Raw genomic sequence first — 21,754 nt, forward strand, 5'->3', positions numbered from 1 at the left:
AACACAAAAGGTATACAAAAAAATGGTTTTCCCTCTTGTCAGAAAGAGGAAGAATTTTGGAAGGTATTGTTAGTTATTTATAAAGGATGCTCACTTCATATTTTTACTTTAATCTGACGTCATGCATTCTCTGTATTAAATAAAAAAATAATCAAAATTGCTGACCGCAAGGGAAATAGAAAATGACCTCAACTCCCCCCTCGGAAGTAAAGAGAACACTAAGGACAACTACTATAAAAGCAGTAGCAACCTTAGGTAGCATAAAGAGTTCAGTTCAGACGGAATTAATTCAGATCAGTTCAATTATCAAAATACCTTTTAACTAAATTTACCTTCCTGTAACAGATGATCGAGATAAGCTGCATTTTATTTGACAATGTAGTAAATGCCTTACACACCACCGTGTACAGATAAGGGTTTGACGTTTTAAAATACGCAGCAGCGTTTGGAGGATCATTACCGCGCCTCTTCTACAGATAAAATCACTAAAATGTTTTTCCCAACGCTGGCTGATGCAGCAAACTTCCGTCGTCATCAACAAAGAACTTTCGAAACGACCCAATTTTACCGGAAACGGAGCCATGAGAAGTTACCTATATAGGTTTAAATTAAGGAATGATGACTATTGTCCATGCGATGACATTTCTTCACAGAGCATCGAACATCTGTTATTTTAGTGCCCATTTTTCAGTTTACAATGCCATAATCTTGAAGCAGAATGCAGGAACGTTGGGATATCTTTACAGATATCAAATATATATTAAAATAAAATAAAAAAAAGGGTTTGACGATCATTTTTGATGATGAATACAAAACTATGTTTATGGTTTACAGATATACAAAACAGTTTGATTTATGATTTTAATATACTTCAAATAAAAATTGTTTACAAATTACAATAAAAATTGTATTGAGCATAATAATGTGAGTACCCTCTATATGTTAAAAAATGCTCGATAAAAAATCCCGAATATTTCACGATTTTTTTAGTAAGTTTCACAATAAGGAAGCCGCAACATTGCGGGACCATTGGTTAAACCGGGGCACGTTGGAGCATTTGCCCCCTACGTAATAGCCCGATAATTAGGATTTCATTTAGAATTACTAGTTCTAAAACAATTCACAGTAATAAATTACTAAATTTAAATAAAACAAGAAATTTTATTAAATATTTGCATATAACCACTCGCCGACTTTTCTATGTTTACCGATTTCGAGACATACCGGCTCTTCGCCAGGACGCCAATTAAGCCAACATGCAAAACCCACTATACACCTTCACCATAGTTGTTGCATAATAATAATAAACCTGTGTACCAATACCAAATAACAATAACTTGCTTTTTATACAAATAACAATACTGATAAATTATTGCTTATTATAAATAATTCAGGTGTTTACCAATTACAAGATATGTTATTATGGTTTGTTTAACCTTTCCCTTACTGTCCTAAAAACATCCGCGCGTCACTATACATGTAAAAAATGAAACATTTTAAATCGTAAAAGTGTAATATTCATCGGCAATTGCTTCAATTATTTATAGTTGGAAGTATTTTTAATCTCATTGCTAAAAACATGAAAAAAACAATTATTCATTCTCGAAGTGCGCGCAAAAAAACCGCCCCCAATGAAAGCCGAGCAGCTACTAACGCAGCAAATGTCTGGGAGAAGTACAAGAAACTTTGCTGTCCACGCGTGTGACACATAAAAGTTATCTCTCTCGCTCCCAAATATACCCGTATTATCAAGAGTGAGACGTAAAGAGTGTGTGAGACAATTATATATTAGGATTACTCTTTTACTAGGAAAGCAACATGCGATGCATTGGTAAACTTTCTATTGTATTGGTGATATCTCAAATTTTTGATAAAACACTTTTTATGTTCCCAATAAGCATTAATTATTTAATAAAAAAATGTTTTTACCGATATGTAAATGTATAACGAAGGAATACCGAAAATACTGAAAAACCCAACCCATCATTTATTATATTTATGGAGATATTAAAGTTATTAGATGCAATGTGTACTAGCTACGCATCACCGGGAAGGGAGAGTTAAACATCTGGGATCCAAATTGCTCACTAGAAAAACTAAGACCATTATTTACAAAACTCTCTTCAGACCGGTCATTGCATATGGTGCCGAATGCTGGGTTATGATCAAAAGAGATGAAAATATGGTATTGGTATTTGAAAGAAAAAATTTAAGAAAGATATTTGGTGCTGTCAACCAAAACGGAGTGTGGAGGAGACGGTTTAATCATGAATAAGAGGCACTGTATGGCGAACCCAACATTGCACAATTCATCAAAATAAGAAGATTACAATGGTCGGGCCATGTGCACAGAATGAATGATAACCGCACCCCAAAAACATTCTTTAAAACCTACCAGAAGGCAGACGAAGCAGAGGCAGGCCAAAATTAAGTTGGCTGGACAATGTGGAAGGTGACATTAGAGCGATTGGCCTGACGAGTTGGAGAAGAGCCGCAGGGTGCAGGGAGGAATGGAGACAAATCCTGAAGGAGGCCAGGGCCCACAACGGGCTGTAGCGCCACTGATGATGATGTTTACCAATTAAAATGGAATTCTTGTCCTTCAGTTTATGTTAGAAAAACATCAGGAAATTTTGATATTTGTGTGAACATATGAGGTGTCTTCACAATAACAATTTCTCAAAATTTGCAAATCAATTTTAATCATGACTTTAATAAAGATACGGGAGTTAAAATCTTACATATAAATAATAAAGGGTTAAAAGTAAATAATACAGAAATATTTCACATTAGGGAAGCTTTAAAAGATAATGTTCCTTTGATCAATAATCAAACAACCTTTCAATATAGCCTGTTAAACGATATTCCACTGTATAAGTCACCCTATACATATTAAACTCACGCCCCTCCCTCTTTTTAAAAATTTTTCTTCCACAGCATAAAATATTTTCATAACCTAATCAGTGCATGTAAGGGTTGCTTATTAAAACGCACGTCTTGTTGGTTATTTATTTCTGTGCAATAACTATGGTGAAGGTGTATAGTGGGTCTTGCATGTTAGTTTATTTGGTGTCCTGACGATGAGACGGGTATGTCTCGAAACTGGTAGATATAGAAAAGTCGGTAAGTACAATGTTTGACCACATAATAATGCTTTTAATAGTATAATTTATTTTGAGTATTCACATATAATTCATTATTTTGATTTAAAAATCTTAGTTTTAATTTGCTTTTATTTGTGTATTTAAGAAATTTTTGTTTATCCATAATTTATGAATACATTTTTACCTAATATTGTCTCATGTGATTGTGTTTTTTCTATATGCATTATACGACATAATTTGTATTATTAACAGTTTGCAAAATAATAATGGTCTAATACTTTCTAGTGAAAATCGTTTACTCTTGTAAATGGCAGTAGATTTGATTTATCTGTGTGCGAAAGAAAAAAATGACAGAGGAATCTAATAATACGTTTCATAAAAAGTATTATGCGTGCTATTTTGACACAACTATTAGGAAATAGAAAAGTAATTAAATAGGGTCTTTTTTTTAGATTTTTTTATTTTAATTATTAAATAAGGAAAGAAAAAAAAGTATATTTTACGCTTCGTATTATCAAGAGCGGGGATAACAGATGACGTGACGCCAACTGCAAGCCGTTTTATATGCGACCTATTTCAAACTCGAAAATTATGAACGAAAATTAGTTTACATTTTATGTACAAAGATAATTGTAAAAATCCGCCCTAAATATTATATATATTTTGAAAGTCATTCCCGATTTGTGAAATAATTCTAGAAAGTACAGAGATTTAATAAATTTATTTTGGCTTTTCTAGAAGTGTAATCTAATACACAAATTTTAGGGATTGTAAAACAATGACGGATGTGCTAAAAATGAGACAATGAGAGTTTGTCCAAATTTTCGTAGACAAGGACTGGATTCAACTCCCTGGGGAGCTGTTAATATTAACATATTACAACAGAGATGAAGAACATTTTAGAGAAGGTGATATAGAAGTCTAGGCATCTACAGGGCTTGTGACCTGTCATTGGCTGGTTTAAGTGGCCACTTTACACACTGTGTAACATTCACAATTCTGCCCGTATTTGAACATCTCTATTCTTTCAATTCTTCCATCTGTTGATGTTTTTTGAGTTACAGAGTTGAGGAGGTTCTCCAACGAATCGAAGGTGGAAGGCACCTGCTCAGGACCTTGTCCGAAAGGCGAGCGAGATGGATCGGCCATGTAATACGTCAAGAAGGCCTCCTGCATGTCATAATGGAGAGGATGAAAGAGGGGACAAATTCTAGGGGACGCCCACGCCAAGAGAGTACCTGGAGGACCTATTAGAGGACGTGCGCTGCTCATCATATGTTGACTTTAAAAGAGCCGCATGAGACAGGGAGGAATGGAGGAGAAGAATGAAAGTAATTGCTGCCAGCCAATCCCAGGATTGAGACCAGAGAAGAAGAGACCCAAGTATCAAATGGTATACTTTTGCACTTATCAAGTTATGATAAGTGTTGAAAAAAATTCAAACCGCTCTCACGTAAAGTTGAAGAAAATCACACGCGTCATTTTTCTACAATCCCGACAAAATCTAGAATTATTTGATTTTTTCCAAGTCATTTTTTTCATTCTTACACAGATATATATAATATGAAAGTAAATAAATTTACTTCAAAAAATATAAAAAATAACGTGACAATCAAACGCTAATTGATTTAGTGAGCTAACTTTAAATATAAATAAATGCATATATTTTTTATATTACCAAGAAAAAAATGGGCTAGTTTGCCATCAATGTGACATTTGAAGGCAAATAAATCATTTAAAAAATCGTATAAACACTCTTAAATACTAAATATTTATAAAGTTTTGACTAGAAAAAGTTGTTTTGTTATAAAAGTGTATAAATTTGTTTAAATCGTATGTTTTACATGTGTATATAAAAATGTTTTTGACCCTTTCACTGCATTCCAGACTGCGCAACACGCTGATATTAAAAAAAAAAACTTTAACATCTTCTAGTTCTTATTTGGCGTGCGGAGAAACAGTTAGGTTAGGTTAGGTTAGTTTAGGCATGTTATTAAAAACGTGTTGATGTGAGATGATCACATCTGTAATTACCGAATACTTGACCTTAGTTCCATGAGTGCACTGGCGGTAATGATTCCGTGCTTCTGACTGAACCTGTTTAAGCCAGATCTGTCCGCGGGCTCCCCCGAAGATGGGTAGATGTTGTTGATCGAATTGGACTTCTTCGAGACCGGCTTCAAACGGCTTCTCGTGTAGCTCTCGTCGGACATCGAACGGACAAAGTCCCCCTTGCACTTGCTTCTGGCATCGGCGTTATAGTCCTTTCGACCGTACGAAATGTATTCGTCGACGGATGAATTCTTGCGCAGAGGATTCCGCCGTTCTTCCTTAATCTTTGCGAATTCGCCGTACTTCGCCTTGTCCAGTTTCTTCGGCTCCGTGTTCTTGTTATGTTTTTCTTCGTTCGAGTACATCTTCGGTTCCGACTGGACGAAATGCGGCTTCTGAGCGTAGTGAGTGAGGAGATTTGATATGATAGGTCTAACATTATCCATGGCTGTCTTTGATTGTCTTATCTGAATCGGGCCGTTGGATGGCTGCGGCCTCAATATCCTCGTGTTCTGGCTGGAAACAAGCTGTTTGCGTTCCAAGGTGGAGGCTGAGTCGCTGCTTGTATCAGTGTTCCTGAAAAGAAAATCATCGATAATATCAAAAGATGATCTCTAAAACATCGGCATCGGTAGGTACAAGGGCAATCAATCAATATTCTCGAATTAAAAATCCATTAGTTTTTTAATATAGCATCAGTGTTTATTAACTTTTGTTACCCATATGAATGAGATGGTTAATTAATATGAATAAGACAGTTTAAGTCTGTTGATGCATTCAAAATATTATACATAACCCTAGTAATAAGCAGTCAAAATTCATATGTGTTAATGATAAATGGTAATAAATAAGATTGCAAAAAAAATATCAATTTTGGGAAGGATCAGAAGATTTATTGATAAGGACTCTTGCAAAACTATTTACAAAGCAATTATTGAACCACACGTTAACTACTGTAGTAGCATTTTATTTTTATGAAACAAAGAAAACATAGATAAACTAACTGTATTACAAAATAAAGCCTTTAGAATCATTTTGATTAAAAACAGATACACGAGGGTAAAGTCGATGGTAAATGAAATGAAATTATTAACATATAAACAAAGAATATTTTAAAATACAATGATATTTTTTATTAATATCCCTACAGAGATGAGGTAGAATTTTTTTAAATTCAGGATTATGGATATTCGAGGCGTTTACAGGGCTTATGACCTGTCATTGGCTGGGTTAAGTGGCCACTTTACGTATTACAACATTCCCCATTCCGCTTATTAGCGAATATCGACACAGGTAACATTTTTTTTGATTTTTGTATATCTGTTATTAAATGAGAAACCAATGATATTTGTTCATAAAATTATAAACTCTAATAAAAAAACAGAATTTTGGAAAAAAATTGATCGGAACCAGCATGAACACGATCACAATACTAGAGAAAAGAACAAAATTACACTTCCATTTAGGAAAAAGGCAAAGTCACAAAATTCAATTTTATTTAAAGCAATTAAAAAGTATTACGAAATGGAAAAAAATATTTATGAAGAAAAAAACATATCAAAATTTAAAATAATGGTCAAGACATATGTGATAAACAATTTATAAATTAAATATATTTGCAATGTTATTATTAGAACACACATAACAATATGTATGATATGTGTGCCCTAATTTAAGATTTAAATAAAAAAAATAAATGGGAAATTTCAGATTTGGTGATGCTTTTCAAGTTATTAAATAATGTTCTCGACAGTCCCGAACTTTTAAATTGTCTGAATTTTTATGTGAGACAGCATGGGACGATACTAAATTCTCACCTATTCCTACTATTCCTCGCCTATTCCACCAATGCAGTGCCCTTCGCATCATTAGGTGCGGAAAGGGAATTATGATTATGATGATAATAATATTACTTACCTAGATGAGCCTCTCTTCATGAGGCCGTAAAGGCGATTTCTGTACTCGTCTACAGAGAGGCGACGATCATCACACAGGGGAGGAATCACATCTTGAGTCAGAACTGGCTCATTCTTTTCTTGGTGAAATCTGAACACAATATAAACTTTAAAAATACACATTTGGAAAATTATAGTCACATTATAATCATATTATATTACAATGTATGGGTAGTTATTTATTTATAAAATAAACGCCCAGAGGGCTCTTAAAATATACAGTTAAAATTACATAAAGCATTGAAGAAAATAACATAATTTATTATATAAATAAAAGACGAGTGATACTTTACTCCACAAATTTGGAATATCCAGTGACCGGTTTCATCGCTTTCGCGACATCTTCGAGACTGGTATCTTTATTAAGGAGTTCAATGTATTTATACAAAACAGAGGTAAGGATAGATAATTCAAAGTTATATGAAAGTAAATTAAATGAAGTTATTTTTATCTTAAGCATCATTATCATTTTTTTTCTTTGGGTTGACTAATGAGTTGATATAATGATATTTTAATGAGTTTAATTTATGGATTGAAGTCTCACTCGTCTTTTGTTTATATAATAAATTACAATGAACTTCCATCAAGAATTTTCACTTACAAACTTAAATGTTTTTAAATAACATAAAATAAAATCGTAACTATTACACTAAACATGTAATTAATTCTAAAAAATTAAAAAGGAAATAAAGTGAAGATAAGTAGAGAAACACATTAAAAAGAGGAGAATTGAGGAGATGCCCATTCGATGGATAGGAAAGCTGATTTGATTGCAGCAGGAATGGTATGGAGCGAGTCCAAGATCTCAGCATAATTATGAGCAGTTCTGTGGATGTGTGCCAGGGGAGAATGGTGGGTGAAGTTTGTCCTATTGTACTGATTACCGAATGGAGCTTCTCGCTACTATCCGTGGCCCTGTTATAGGTCCTGTCGGATATACAGATCTGGTGGCTTCTAAAAAGAATTTCAAGGCTTTTAAAAAGTTTTGTAATCATTTCGGCGAATTGATCATGTCGAATCAATTTAATCCCAGTCAGTGAAGAATTCGCTTCCCTCTCTTCTCAATCCAATGAAGTACATATTATGTACTTCTGGATTACTTTCTTTCAGCACAAAGATGCTAAGGCTACCAGATATCAGAGAGCTCCTTCGGGCAGCTTTTCTCGTTTGACAACGAGCAAATTTTCCGTGTATGTGGGCACCGCCAAGGAGACTTATGTCCTCAGATGCGGTGTGCGGTATGTGGTGGGTAAGCTATTGTACTCACACTGGAACATGTGTCGGAGTCTGGTCCTTGTGGGTACACGAAAGTTTATCGGGGACAGTAATTTTGGGCAATCTATTATGGTGCATATCACTTTGTGCATTAGAGTGAGGTCAGCAATTGTCCTTCTGGTGGAGAGCAATGGTAACCTCAACTCAGACATCAAAGTTTGGTACCAAATTTCATCAACAGGCTTACCGTTTTTGAACTGTATGTAGCGTAAAAACTTCCTCTGAACTCTTTCCAGGCTAAAAGAGTTGCAGTTGTACAGAGGGCTCCAGACTGACGATGCATATTCCAGTTGTGATCGGACCAGGGCACAATACAGAGATTATTAAAAGTTAATATGTATCTTTTATGAACCATGAGGAGACAATGTAGACACTGAAGATTTGTTGATACCTGGCGACATAGGCGTGTTGTAACGCCAGCTGGGCGGTGGGTCTCTTGCCCGGGTTGAAGACGAGGAGTCTGCAGGCCAGCTCTGCAGCCTCGCGGCAACCGCTCCTCAGGAGAACGTCCTTGAGCGGCGTGCGTCGCGACACTGACGTGCGGACGAGCGACGAGCCGTACCCAGTACACACAGCTTGGAAATCTTTAAAAGAGGACTCATTGAGAAAGTGCATACATTTTTATGGCCAGTGTTATAAAAAAGTCGTATAACATCAGCGCCCTCCGTTACTTTTTGCTCAGTTTTTTAAAAATAGATTCTATTCTTTGAGATGAGGGTCAGTTCCAAGTAAGCTTCTGAGACATTTTCTCCTCGAGCTGACATTCGCATATGGCAGAATATTGGACGAGGAATCTGAACAATTTAGAACCATTGCATCAGAGTCCAATGCGCATTCTACATATGGAGGTGATCACTTTAGTGAACTGAGGTTTTTATAAGACAAGTAAGTAGAGAAATATCTTTTTTTTTAAATATTTTTAAAGTAATAAAGGTCTATGAAATACTGTCCAGTAAAACAAATAAATTTTTGCTAATTATTAGTGGCATAAAAAATACTTTTAAATTTGTAATTTTTAATTCCCCCAAAAACGCTCATCCCATTGGCCACGCCCCTAATACGCCACGATTCATGTTCATTTGTTCCTAGCCGTTAAATTTTGTTTAGAACATTTTTATTTTATTTATTTATTTTTCATACAAATACATACATATTACAAAAAAATAATAATAACGTATCCCAAACTCTTGTGTTGACTTGGGATAGAACATAATGGAAAGTGGAAGCGCGTATTTAATTAAATAATAGCAAAAATAGAAATTAAATATTATTACATAAACATACATATATTTCAAAGTGTTTCTGGACAACACGCTTAATAGTATTTAAATCTATGCAAAATCTCGCAGAAGTCTTCTGCAATGGTCTCTTCCCTTAGACAAAATCTAGACTTGTACACTCCTCCTGAAAATGGCTTTCGTTTTGGAGAACTTAATATGTTCATCCAGGACATTGAACACTCTTAGGGCCACAAAAGAGAAATTCCTCTGAGCAAACGTCATATGTGTTTTTGAAATGAAATAATTCAAATTACAGGAAAACCTCGTACGTGCATTCTGCTAGGATCTACTCTTGTAGCCGCATGATCAGAAATGTGTCAATGACTCTTAAAAAAAATTGTCTAATGTTTAGTACCTACATTATCATGAATATCATTATCAGATCACAACAACCAAGGCCAAACACGTTGCATTTTTTTTACCAAGTTTTTTTACCAATTTTGGATTTAACCAATTTTGATATCCAACGACACAATTATTCTAAATTCATTTCATAGATTTTTAACTGTATTTTTACACAAAAAATGACGAGGAATGAAGGATCGGGTAACAGTTTGGAAGGAGACAGGAATAGGATCCAGGAAATGGAAGAAATAGTGATTTTTTTTTAAATGAAGGGAGGTTTGGGGTAGTTCGAATATGGCTGGAAGGTGCAAGGTTACATTATCAGACTAATGATATTATTATTCTTTTTTGTTATTGAAATAAATTGAAGACTGACCTTCTTCGGTGGGTGGTGGAATACAAGCCATTATTCTCTCCACTTGGTTGACTGTAGAGGATCCCGGAAACAGCGGCTCTCCGACCAGCATCTCCCCAAGAATACATCCCAAGCTCCACATGTCAATCCCTTTTGTGTAGCTGGAACCACATTCAATTATAGTCCTTAAAATATGGCTTGATTAGAATGACAACTGTCAGACTAATTTCATTAGTGATGGAAAATTACTGATCACTGATCAAATCGATTTTATTTGTTATTTCATGCAATCATGAAACTCTGTTTCCGAAAATTGATTTAAAAAACGAAAAAACAAGCCTATTATAGTGTGTTTAACATAATTGTTCACCAAAAAATGAGACATTTATACTTTTTTCATGAACAACATCAAAGGAATATTTTTTTATTTAATCAATTTACATTGATCAATTTGTCCCATCTTTAACGTTTTTGCAAAATGATGTAACCTTGTAAGAACATCGTTAATAATTAGGTTTATTTTAGTTTCCTTTTAGTTTTAAAGCTGATTTTATACATTAATGCTGAATTTATGTTTCAAGCATTAAAATTAACACGCCAGATACAAATGATTTTTCGTGTGTCAATAGAAATAACTCCTTTGACGTTGCTACAAAGTTATGTCGTCACTTTTTCTGACAACTGTCATTCTAATCATGGACTATAATGCTAATTTATTCACAGAGTAAAAAAAGGGACACGTGTAAATTAATTTATTTTACACATTTTTTATTTCATCCTGCGGTGGTATTTTGAATCTTCTCTACCCTCTAGAGCAGTGGTTCTTAACCGGTGCTCCGCGAGCTTGTACCGCGAAATTATTAAAACCAAAATTTAATGTTGACTCATTTAGTGCGATTTGAGTTGCAGATATAATGGCTAGATGGCAGCACCCTCGCAAAGTGAAGTTGTGTGCGCTCACCTCACAACAGCGCCAGCGGTCAAGTACTCTATCGAGAACCGTTGCTCGGTTACTAGTTACTGGCACTTCCACGCAGGGGATTCCCCTTGCGTTATTGCGTTATTGCGTTTATATAGCTAATAGACAGACCCTGTGATTAAATCATATTTTGTGTGTTTATTTCGATAGTGTTGTGTGTATACTGTTTATAACATAAATGCATGTTTAACTTTTAAAAAATTATTACAGATTTCAACCTCATATTTTTTGTGAGCTAGGTTTCTCGACATTAACCAATATTAAAACGAAGAAACGCGAAAAACTTAGCAATTCGGAGGAAAAAATTAGAGTGGCTATATCAAAATTTAGACCTAATATTGCTAAAATTTGTAAAAGCCGTCAAGCTCAGGTGTCACATTAAATCATTTTCCCCACAAAAAGTTTTATTGGAGTATTTATGTATTTTTTTAATTAATGTAATTTTTAACTTGTCTGTAATAAAATAATCACTTTGATTTTTAATAAAAGTAATCTATGTATGTTTTTTGAATCTTTAGTTTTGGTGTACTGCGAATTTTCTTTATGATCAAAAGTGCTCCCTGACTTCAAAAAGGTTCAGAACCACTGCTCTAGAGAGTGGTTTATTTACGGATTTTTATTTTTTGCATGCGTTTGTACTTTGCTTCATATGTAGCCACACTGATTATTAAACGTCAAATAAATATAAAATCGTCCAAGGCCCCGATTACAATGGAAAGATTCCATGAGAAAAAAAAGTGAATGTCCTCTTTTATGAACAGGGAATACAAAAGCTTGCGCCGCGCTTTGACAAGTGCCTACAAAATGGTGGGAATTATGTTAAATAATATCTACAATATTTGTACAATAATTTATTTTTCTGAATATGTACTTGTTTTTTTTTATGTTCCAAACGGAACTCCTCTCTGTATACACCTTGTAAATGGAACAATCTGTGTCAAACATGGAGCAAGTGTTAGGTGAGCAGCTAGGTTAGGGTGGTACATACTTCCTGCTGGCTATGAGTATCTCGGGGGCCCGGTACCAGCGGGTGGCCACATAATCCGTGAGGCACGGGTCTGCTCCCCCCTCGCCGGCCCCGCCGCTGCAGGAAGACACCGACCGCGCCAGGCCAAAGTCGGCGATCTTCACGCTGAAGGGAAATACAATAGCAATATTTTGACTGTCCAATTTTTGTACACGAGGACTGAATTCAACCCCCTAGGAGTCATTCTACTGAGATGATGAGGTCCAATTGTCGCTCCATCTCATGGGTGGTCTTCCGAGCGGACGTTGTCCAAATAGAATTTCATTGGCTGCAGCGTACTCATTCTCCCCACATGGTCCCTCCAGTATCTTTATCTGGATCTGTCCCAATGCATGATATCCTCTATTTCATACGTATCTCGAATAATCATAGTATTACAGACTCAAGTCTCACAGTGTTTTTCCAGTAATGGACCTTAAGACCTTCATTTCAGCAGTTCTGAGTAGCTCTTGGTATGAACAGTGTCAGCCCGCGCTTCCACAGCATACATAATAATGGGTTTCACACACATCTCCTATATTCTGACTTTGCTATCGATACACATAACCTTATTTGAGGCGGCTAAAAGCAAAACAAACCCACTGTCTACGATAATTGTTTTTGAGATTACCAACCAAACCTTTTTCTTCTAAGCTCAATGTACAACTCATGCGTGGTTCACCAGTAACAAAAACAATATTCATTTTAAGTTCAACGTGCACATTAAGCTTTTGAAGATTTGAAGTTATAATTATTGTTTCCGCAATTTTCATTATTATATAAAAAGATGTTAATAAGAAACGTTATTTCTTGTTTTCCTTACATTCTTGTATATTTTAACCTTTATAGCCCGATGAAGCATATTGTCCACATAAACAAAAATATGAAATTAAAACTGAAAAACTTAAGCATTTTTTTTTTTCATTATTTTATCGGTTAGCGCTTGCAATTTTTAACCCAAGTACCAACGGCCCCTTGTATTGCTGTCATCTGTAGCTAACTTCGTGGTCAATAATTATAGGATGGTTTTTCTCCGTATGGGTGACTATTTATTAGGTTATTACCCTAAGGTTCCAATAAATTAAAAATAATATGGATAATAAATGTTCATTAATAAGGATTCAAACTAAAGATATGAACTCTTTTTTTCTATGATATATTTTGTTACCCTTTAATAATAAGGAATATTTTTGTGTTTTTTAAAAATATTTTTTATTTCCTTTTTTAATTACTATTACCATTATGATCTTTTACAGAATATTTTATTTTTTCTTTCTTATGTAACAAAAACATATTTTAACTGCCCATTATTTATTATAGGAGCAAAAATTCATTAACATTTTGTCAACATCGAACAGGCCATGCCTTTGAGGGATTTTTTGTTTACAACAACAACAACAAACCATCACGCCGTTTCCCCGTAGGGGTAGGCAGAGAGGATAGAACGCCATAACACTCTATCTTGGCATACAGACCTCGCTTCCTCTACATTCATACATCTTCTTATGCACGCACGCCGATTATTCCTACTTTTGACATGTCCATCTTCAAGTATTTGATGGACTTGATCGTGCCATGTCTTTCTCGGTCTTCCTCGTTTTCTGCATCCATCAACATTTGCATCGTAGATCCTTTTAGTCGTTCTTTCGCTGTCCATTCGCTCTACACGTCCAAACCAACGCAGCACCCCTTTCTTAATTCTGTCAATAATGCATGTCTCAGCCTTACACACTTCACGGATCTCGACATTCGTGCACCTATCATACATCGTTTTACCACACATTTGCCCGAGGGATCGCATTTTGACAGCATTCAACCTACTTTCATCATTATTTTTCCAATTCCATACTTCCATACTTTGTTGTTTACAAATGAAATACATATTAATAAATATGTATTTCATTGCTATGTAATTATGCTTTATTTTTTGAATACTCTGTTTTATCACATATGTAAAAAAACAAAAAAATTAAAATTAAAAAAAATTAAATTAAAAAAATATAATCTGTCCTTACCGGCAGGCATTGTCTATGAGCACATTGCTAGGTTTCTGATCGCGATGAATCACATTCCCAGAGTGAATATACTTCGTAGCCTTTAACATTTGATACATAATAAATCTTTTATGTATGTCCTTCAAGATGTTGCCGCGTTTAATCACATTGTGCAGGTCGGTGTTCATATATTCAAATCCGAGGTAAATGTCTCGATTGTTGGCCGCCCTGAAATCAGATATTTCAAAACTTACATTGGAAGACGGAAGTTTTTGAAATGTGTGAAGCGCAAATAAAACATTTCAATTTCTATTCATTTCAACAGAGAGGGAAAAAGTTTTCGAGAAGGGAATATGGAAGTCTAGGCATTTACAGGGCTTATGACCTGTCATTGGCTGGTTTGAGTGGCCACTGGCTGACATTGGCTGGTTTGAGTGGAAATGTGGATGTTCCAACATGGGCAGAATGGTAAATGTTACGCAGTGTGTAAAGTGGCCACTCAAACCAGCCAATGACAGGTCATAAGCCCTGTAAATGCCTAGACTTCCATATTCCCTTCTCGAAAACTTTTTCCCTCTCTGTTGAAATAAATTTAAATACGAACATCTCCCTAGGGAGGAAATCCAGCCAGTCTGCAAGCATTTGGACATAATCAAACATTGTTGAATTACTACCTGGTAAAAGAAGAAGTATAAAAATTGGAAACGTGTTTCCAGGCGTTGCCTAGTAGGTGATTTGGTTCAGCCGGATGAATCTCACCCACGTGATAAAGGTTTCAGCTCTTTTACTTCACAAAAGTCAACAGATGGTAGAGTTGGGGAAATGTGGATGTTCAAACATGGACAGAATGGTGAATGTTACACAGTGTGTAAAGTGGCTACTCAAACCAGCCAATGACAGGTCATAAGCCCTGTAAATGCCTAGACTTCCATATTCTCTTCTCGAAAACTTTTTCCCTCTCTGTTGAAATAAATTTAAATACGAACATCTCCCTAGGGAGGAAATCCAGCCAGTCTGCAAGCATTTGGACATAATCAAACATTGTCATTTCAATTTCTTTTAATCCGTAGGGGTAGGCAGAGAGAATAGACGGCCACACACGTCTATCCAGGCATATATTCCTAGCTTCTTCCGCATTCATACATCTTGTCATACATGCCCTTCGGTTCTGTCTGCTTTTTACATGACCAGACATAAGATTTTGGTTTGTCTGATCATGCCACGTCTTCTTCGGTAGTCCTCGTCTCACGTAACCGTTCGTTTTCGCTATATATACTTGTTTTACCATTCTTTCGTGGTCCATTTGTTCGCCATGACCAAACCATCTCAGAGACCCTTTCTTAATGTTATCAGTTATACTTAACTCAGATTTACACTCTCTCCTGATTTCATCATTCGTAACCCTGTCATACATTGTTTTTCCCGCACATTCGTCTAAGAGATTGCATTTCAACCGCGTTCACTCGGCTTTCAGCCTTCCTCTCCCAGTTCCATGTTTCACTTCCATACATACGTGTTGGGACTAAAACTCCGTTGTGCACTGCCAGTTTCGATTATTTATCAGCTTCGATTGACATATTTTATCAGCAATTACTGTGCTTAGCACACCGTTATGTATTTTAGTAAAATATTAAATAAATACAAAAAAAAACATATACAATAAAAATGTAAATAACCTGTGTATGCTGTGGAGTTTGACAATATTGGGATGGTTCCGAAACGATTGAAGGAAAATGATCTCTCTGAACGTTCTCTGCGCGTCCGTTTGATTTCGGAATGCGTCGAATATCTTTTTGATCGCCACGACTTCTTTCGTTTTCTTGTCGACCGCCTTCCAGACGATTCCGTAGGCGCCCTTCCCGAGCCGCTTCTTGATGTCGAACCTCTTGGCGATATGTTCGTCGATCTCCGACATCTTGTCCAGAGACTTCTTGGTGCTGCTGCCCTTGTCCTTGTGCAGGGTGCCGTCCTTGAGGGGCGTCACGTCAGAGGTATTTGCCATTATGGTTATTTTGTAAGCGTTTAATTTTGTAGGACTGTGGTTAATAACACCTGGAAAAAAACAAATATTTTTTTACAGAAAGATACATATTTGAGCAAAAATTACATTAAGTTAAATTAAGTCAAATGTAATCATATTAAAATTTAATTCAATAGAGAGGGAAAACACTTTTAAGAAGAGAATATGGAAGTCTAGGCATTTACAGGGCTTATGACCTGTCATTGGCTGGTTTAAGTGGCCACTTTACAAAATGTTTTCCCTCTCCGTTGAAATAAATATAAATAACTCCCTAGGAAGGAAATCCAGTCAGTCTGCAAGCATTTGGACATACTCAAACATTGTTGAATTAACTACCTGGTAAAAGAAGAAGTAAAAAATTGGAAAATTGTTTTCAGGCGTTGCCTAGTAGGTGATTTGGTTCATGACAGGTCATAAGCCCTGTAAATGCCTAGACTTCCATATTCACTTCTCAAAAATGTTTTCCCTCTCTGTTGAAATAAATTTAAATATGAATAACTCCCTAGGGAGGAAATCCAGCCAGTCTCCAAGCATTTGGACATACTCAAACATTGTCAAATGTAATCAAATCAACAACATTAAATTTTACAGAATAAGGTGAACAAAAATATACCAACCATAACGCCATTTCTCCATAAGGATAGCCAGAGAGGTTAAATGCCATATCACTCGGTTTTTTTAAAATATATAAATTTGTTGCATAAATAAGTACAGATATTTAATAGCAGGGAATCTATATACAACTAGTGGAAGAAAATAAATACGGAGCGTTCTCTGGTTAGGATAGTCTCCATCAAACAGGGCTTAGTCTGTTCTAAAGTGGAGATTTTTCATGTTTTAGTATAAGTAGTTCTATACTAATATAACAATAATATAAAAAAAATTTAACTACTTAATTATAAATGCATAGCTAATCAAATATAAGAATTTAATAATCATTATTATATAAATGTAAGGTACATAATATGTCATGAACAATAAACACATATTTTATATGTGCTAAGAATACAAAATGTTATTTAAACATAAATAATATAGTAAAAACGAAAAAAGAATTCAAAGTACATAATATTATTCAACAGTATACAGGGTGTTCTTTAAACCCTGTCACATCTGAAACCACAATGATCAGTATGAGCAAAAAGACATATTGGCACATTAAAATAAATTTTTAGAATGAATAAAATTTAAAAAAATAAAATATTAAAAAAAACAAATGGTTGCTAACTTCTGCAGGAGGTAAACGACGAGGGGGGAGGGGGAGTCTGACATACCGTTAACCACGCGGCCGCGCCCCCCTCGCTTCATCCCTGCAGAAATAAGCAACCACTTGTTCTTTTTAATATTTTCTTTTTACAAAATTTATTCGTTCTAATATTTTTTTTAACATGCCAATATGTCTTCTTGCCCATACTGATCATCGTGGTTTCGGATGTGACGGGGTTTAAAGAACACCCTGTATATTGAGAACGGTAGAGGTTACACTCATAAACAGAGACAAATACCCAAGCGTCAACCACAACCATAACACAAGATCCTCCAATAGGGATCTGATTCTAAGTGAAGGGGTCAACACTGTTCTGGCATCGAGGAAACACAATTATGTTGGCAAGAAGGCGCATAATTTTTTGCCAGAATTGTGGAAAAGCGGGAGTGTTGTCAAGTTGAAGAAAGTGTTGACCCCGCTCTTTCATGACATTGGTCGTAGGACGTCAGAGGTTGATGAATGCCGTGGATTGGAGGTTCTTACTGGATGTTGAAAATAAAATATAAAAATAAATAATAATGAAAAAAATACAAAAGAAAATTAGAAGTTTCGCATTTATTGATTAAATTTTGTATAATTTATGTATGTGGATCTGCAAGGGTATTTATTAACTTTTATTTTATTTACAAAATATTCACCAACCTTTATTGAGACGCAAGTCCCAACTCCATGGAACCAAAGTCATATGTTAAGTTGGGATGTATTAAACTGATTTATATTTATTTATTTATTTATTTTTGCACCACAACAGGCCAGGAGGCCTAATTACAGTGGTGAATTACATCACAGAGCACCCAGGCGTGAGAAAAATCACATTTTAATTTTTGTGTTCTCACCGGGAATCGAACCCGGAACCTTCCGTGCGTGAATCAAGCGTCTTGACCACTACACCACGGAGGCCGCCTACATTATACCTACATACATAATACATACATTATACATAAAAACATTCATTATACCTACATACTACATACAGTCGATTATTGTAATGGTATCTACGCAGGTCTACCAATGAACAAAATGACTCGCCTACAGTCTGTATTGAATGCCACAACGAGACTTATTTTTGGAATCTCTAAGTTCAGTCATATCACTCGACTACTTCAGGAATTACACTGGCTACGTTTTCCACGGAGGGTGGAATATAAACTCTATTGGCTTAATTATTATTTATTTATTTATTTTAACTCATGTGTGGCTATGCGGTAACGGATGTCTACCTCGGGTAAAAAACATTTAATAACTCTCTTTTTTTTAAAAATAACCAACTCATATTTTTTGTAATCTTTATATGGACTTTTTTACACCAAAATAAGGAAACATTTTTATAAAAAATGCACGGGCTTTTTCTATAAAAAACAATTTCTTCATTTTGTAAAATAAATTGAAACAAACGAAAGAGATGCCAGTATTATAAGTGGTTTATTAAATTTTATAAGAAAGAGCACGAGAATATAGCATATCAGAAGACCGACAAGGACACTATTCGTTAGGGGCGGAGCTTGAGTGACCGAGAAAACAATACCGAAAGAGCACGATACAGAATTATACCACTTGTGGGACAGAGAACACATCAGTCGCGTGAAGTTTTTTGTAGTATACTGAGCTGACGTTGTATTTAACACACCGTGTTCCCGAAATGTTTCTACAATTTATTCAAATTTATCTGATTTAAATTATTTTTTGACAATTCTTGATGGAATTTCATTGTAATGATGTAATATTTACATACATTTACATATAAGTTATTAATCAAAAATACTTGGTACACTTCCACTCATTTCCACACTTAAGATAATATTTTGATTTCTATAAATCATCCTTACATTGTATAATATTCGCCAGTCTGAAGATGTCCATTAGAGGATGAAAGCGCTAATTGGTCAAACAAATAAGTGGAAGTGTACCCAAGGAAGTGTGCAAAGTTATTTCATTATAAGTGTTCAAAAAATTTGTTCGTAACTAGTTTTAAAAAACGTGTTTACGTTGTCATTTTTTTTTATGTTTAATTATGATTTGATTATATCACGTATTACGTACTATTATTTTATTTCTCACAAGTTTTTTTTTGCTATTTTTTTAGGTTTTATTTCAATATTATTCTAAGAATATGTTTTAACAGCGTTTTTATTTATTCTATTAAAATCTAGTATTTATTTGCAATAAAAATTTGATATTCTTTTTTGCATTCAAATAAGAGTTGTATTAGCATAGCATACTTTCTAGTCTCCCGGTTGATCTATTTCCGCTAAATTCAGTCGTAAGTGTAATTCGGAATTCAGTCGACAACCAGACGCGGGCGGCAGCGCCTGCAGGCGGGATTTTAAAAGGAATGAACACAATTTCTAACTTTATTTTGCATAAATATGCTTTAATTTTATATTTTTTATGTAACATCTTTGAATAAAGATCATTTTTATCACATACCATTGTAAATAATTTGGTATTTTAGCTTACATTTCAAAATATCTCGACTTATGCTTGTGGTCACATTGTGTTACACCACCGGCTGCAAAGGGATTATTCAGCACAGTCTTTTAAGAGTTAAAGAAACAAACAGTCAACAATGATATAATAACATTTTCTTTAAAATACAGTTTAAAGACACACCAGCAAAGTTTCTAAATAAAAATCAAACATATTATTAAACTGTGTTTCAACAAAAGGATGTGTTTATGTGTATTTGTATGAGAATAAGTGTAGATGTGTGTTTATGTGTATTAGTGTGTGAGTGAGTGTTCAGGTGTGTGCATCATTAAATAGTAAGTGGGATCGTATCGCAACCAGAAATAATAAGTCTTAATAAGTATAAGTCACTGCACCACTCTGCTCCGGAATATCTAAAGGGAACTCTGCAATCCAGATGAGCTAGCTGACAGACGTCTTACGCTTAGATCAGCTACATCTACGCCGAGAAGAAAAGTTAATATACCTCTACGCAAACAGTGCACTAAATTCAGCGAACGCGCAGTTGTGGTCGCAGGCCCTACGGCATGGAATGCTCTCCCAGCAGAGGTGCGAAACTGTGAGAGTGAAGTGATGTTTTAGAAAAAACTTAAAACTCACTTGTTCTCTAAATCATTTGAATAAATCCTTAGCATGTGGTGACAAAGTACATTGTTTTTCTTAAATTAAAAATTTAAAAAGTTAAAATTAAATCTTTATATAATCACTTTGTAAAGCGCCCTTGAGGTATTATATTACGAAAATGGCCCTATATAAGTTATCCATAATAATAATAATTATAATATCTAATTTAGAAAATTTATTTATTTTTTAATAATTAAAAATAATTAATACGAAAGAAATCATAATTTACCAACCTGATACTCATTATAAAGTAATTTATTTAAAAAAATCACATGTTTCTCTCTTATAACGATATGTTTTCGAAGTTATTCTGTTACATTTTTGAAATTATAATAAATGCAACAAAATTCTGATTAAAATGTATTGTGATATGAATCTAAAAACTCTTATGTAATTTTTATAATAATATATGCCCCGACTTGATAATATTCAATATATTGGTAACCAGGCAATTTTGATTGATCTATTAAATTGACAATCCAGTTCACATAAGAGAAACGATAAAAATTCTAATGAGATGGAAAGTACTTATATACTTCATCCATAATTTAATAATACAAGATAGAAAAGAAAATGTTTCAACAAAGATTAAAAGATATGTTTCCTTACCGTCTGTGAATCGAAATTTCATCCATTGTTTGATAAAAAGTCATCCAACAGGCGGCGGATAAAAATGGAATACTGAAAAATACTGTTTCAAAACTATTTTGTAGAAAGAAATTATTTGTTTACGAAAGATCTCGTGTTTCTGTGGTTGCTATGGTGACGGGGTCATTCTCGCAATAAAATCTAGGGATTTTTTTTTTGTAGTGGCAACAATAAAAAGTATTAGAAAACTTATTTATGGCTATGCTTAACTAGTGATGTCCTTAATAAATTTGTGAAGTAAAAGGGGATAGCTTTCAACCGATTCAAAAGTCGATTGTTTGTGATTTTATTAGGATTATTTAATTATTTTTTTAAAACTTAATTTTATAAGTAAAACTTAATAATAAGATAAGTTGTCACCTTCACTGCATTATCAAAATGAAA

General features: G+C 34.5%; 1 protein-coding gene across 1 annotated transcript; it reads right to left on the reverse strand.

The window, feature by feature from the left end:
- Positions 1-5,085: 5,085 nt before the first annotated feature.
- On the reverse strand, positions 5,086-21,454 carry Erk7 (Extracellularly regulated kinase 7). Its single transcript, XM_088236260.1, has 8 exons — positions 21,332-21,454; positions 16,022-16,397; positions 14,367-14,573; positions 12,334-12,477; positions 10,388-10,527; positions 8,778-8,970; positions 7,074-7,202; positions 5,086-5,732 (listed from the first exon to the last, which is right to left on the reverse strand). The coding sequence occupies exons 1-8, from the start codon at positions 21,351-21,353 to the stop codon at positions 5,135-5,137; spliced, it is 1,809 nt and encodes a 602-aa protein (XP_088092386.1). The 5' UTR covers positions 21,354-21,454; the 3' UTR covers positions 5,086-5,134.
- Between the last annotated feature and the right edge of the window lie 300 nt (positions 21,455-21,754).

Source organism: Micrasema longulum, unplaced genomic scaffold, assembly GCF_059751315.1.
Source record: "Micrasema longulum isolate JH-2025_06_02 unplaced genomic scaffold, ASM5975131v1 h1tg001527l, whole genome shotgun sequence".
Classification (NCBI taxonomy): domain Eukaryota; kingdom Metazoa; phylum Arthropoda; class Insecta; order Trichoptera; family Brachycentridae; genus Micrasema; species Micrasema longulum.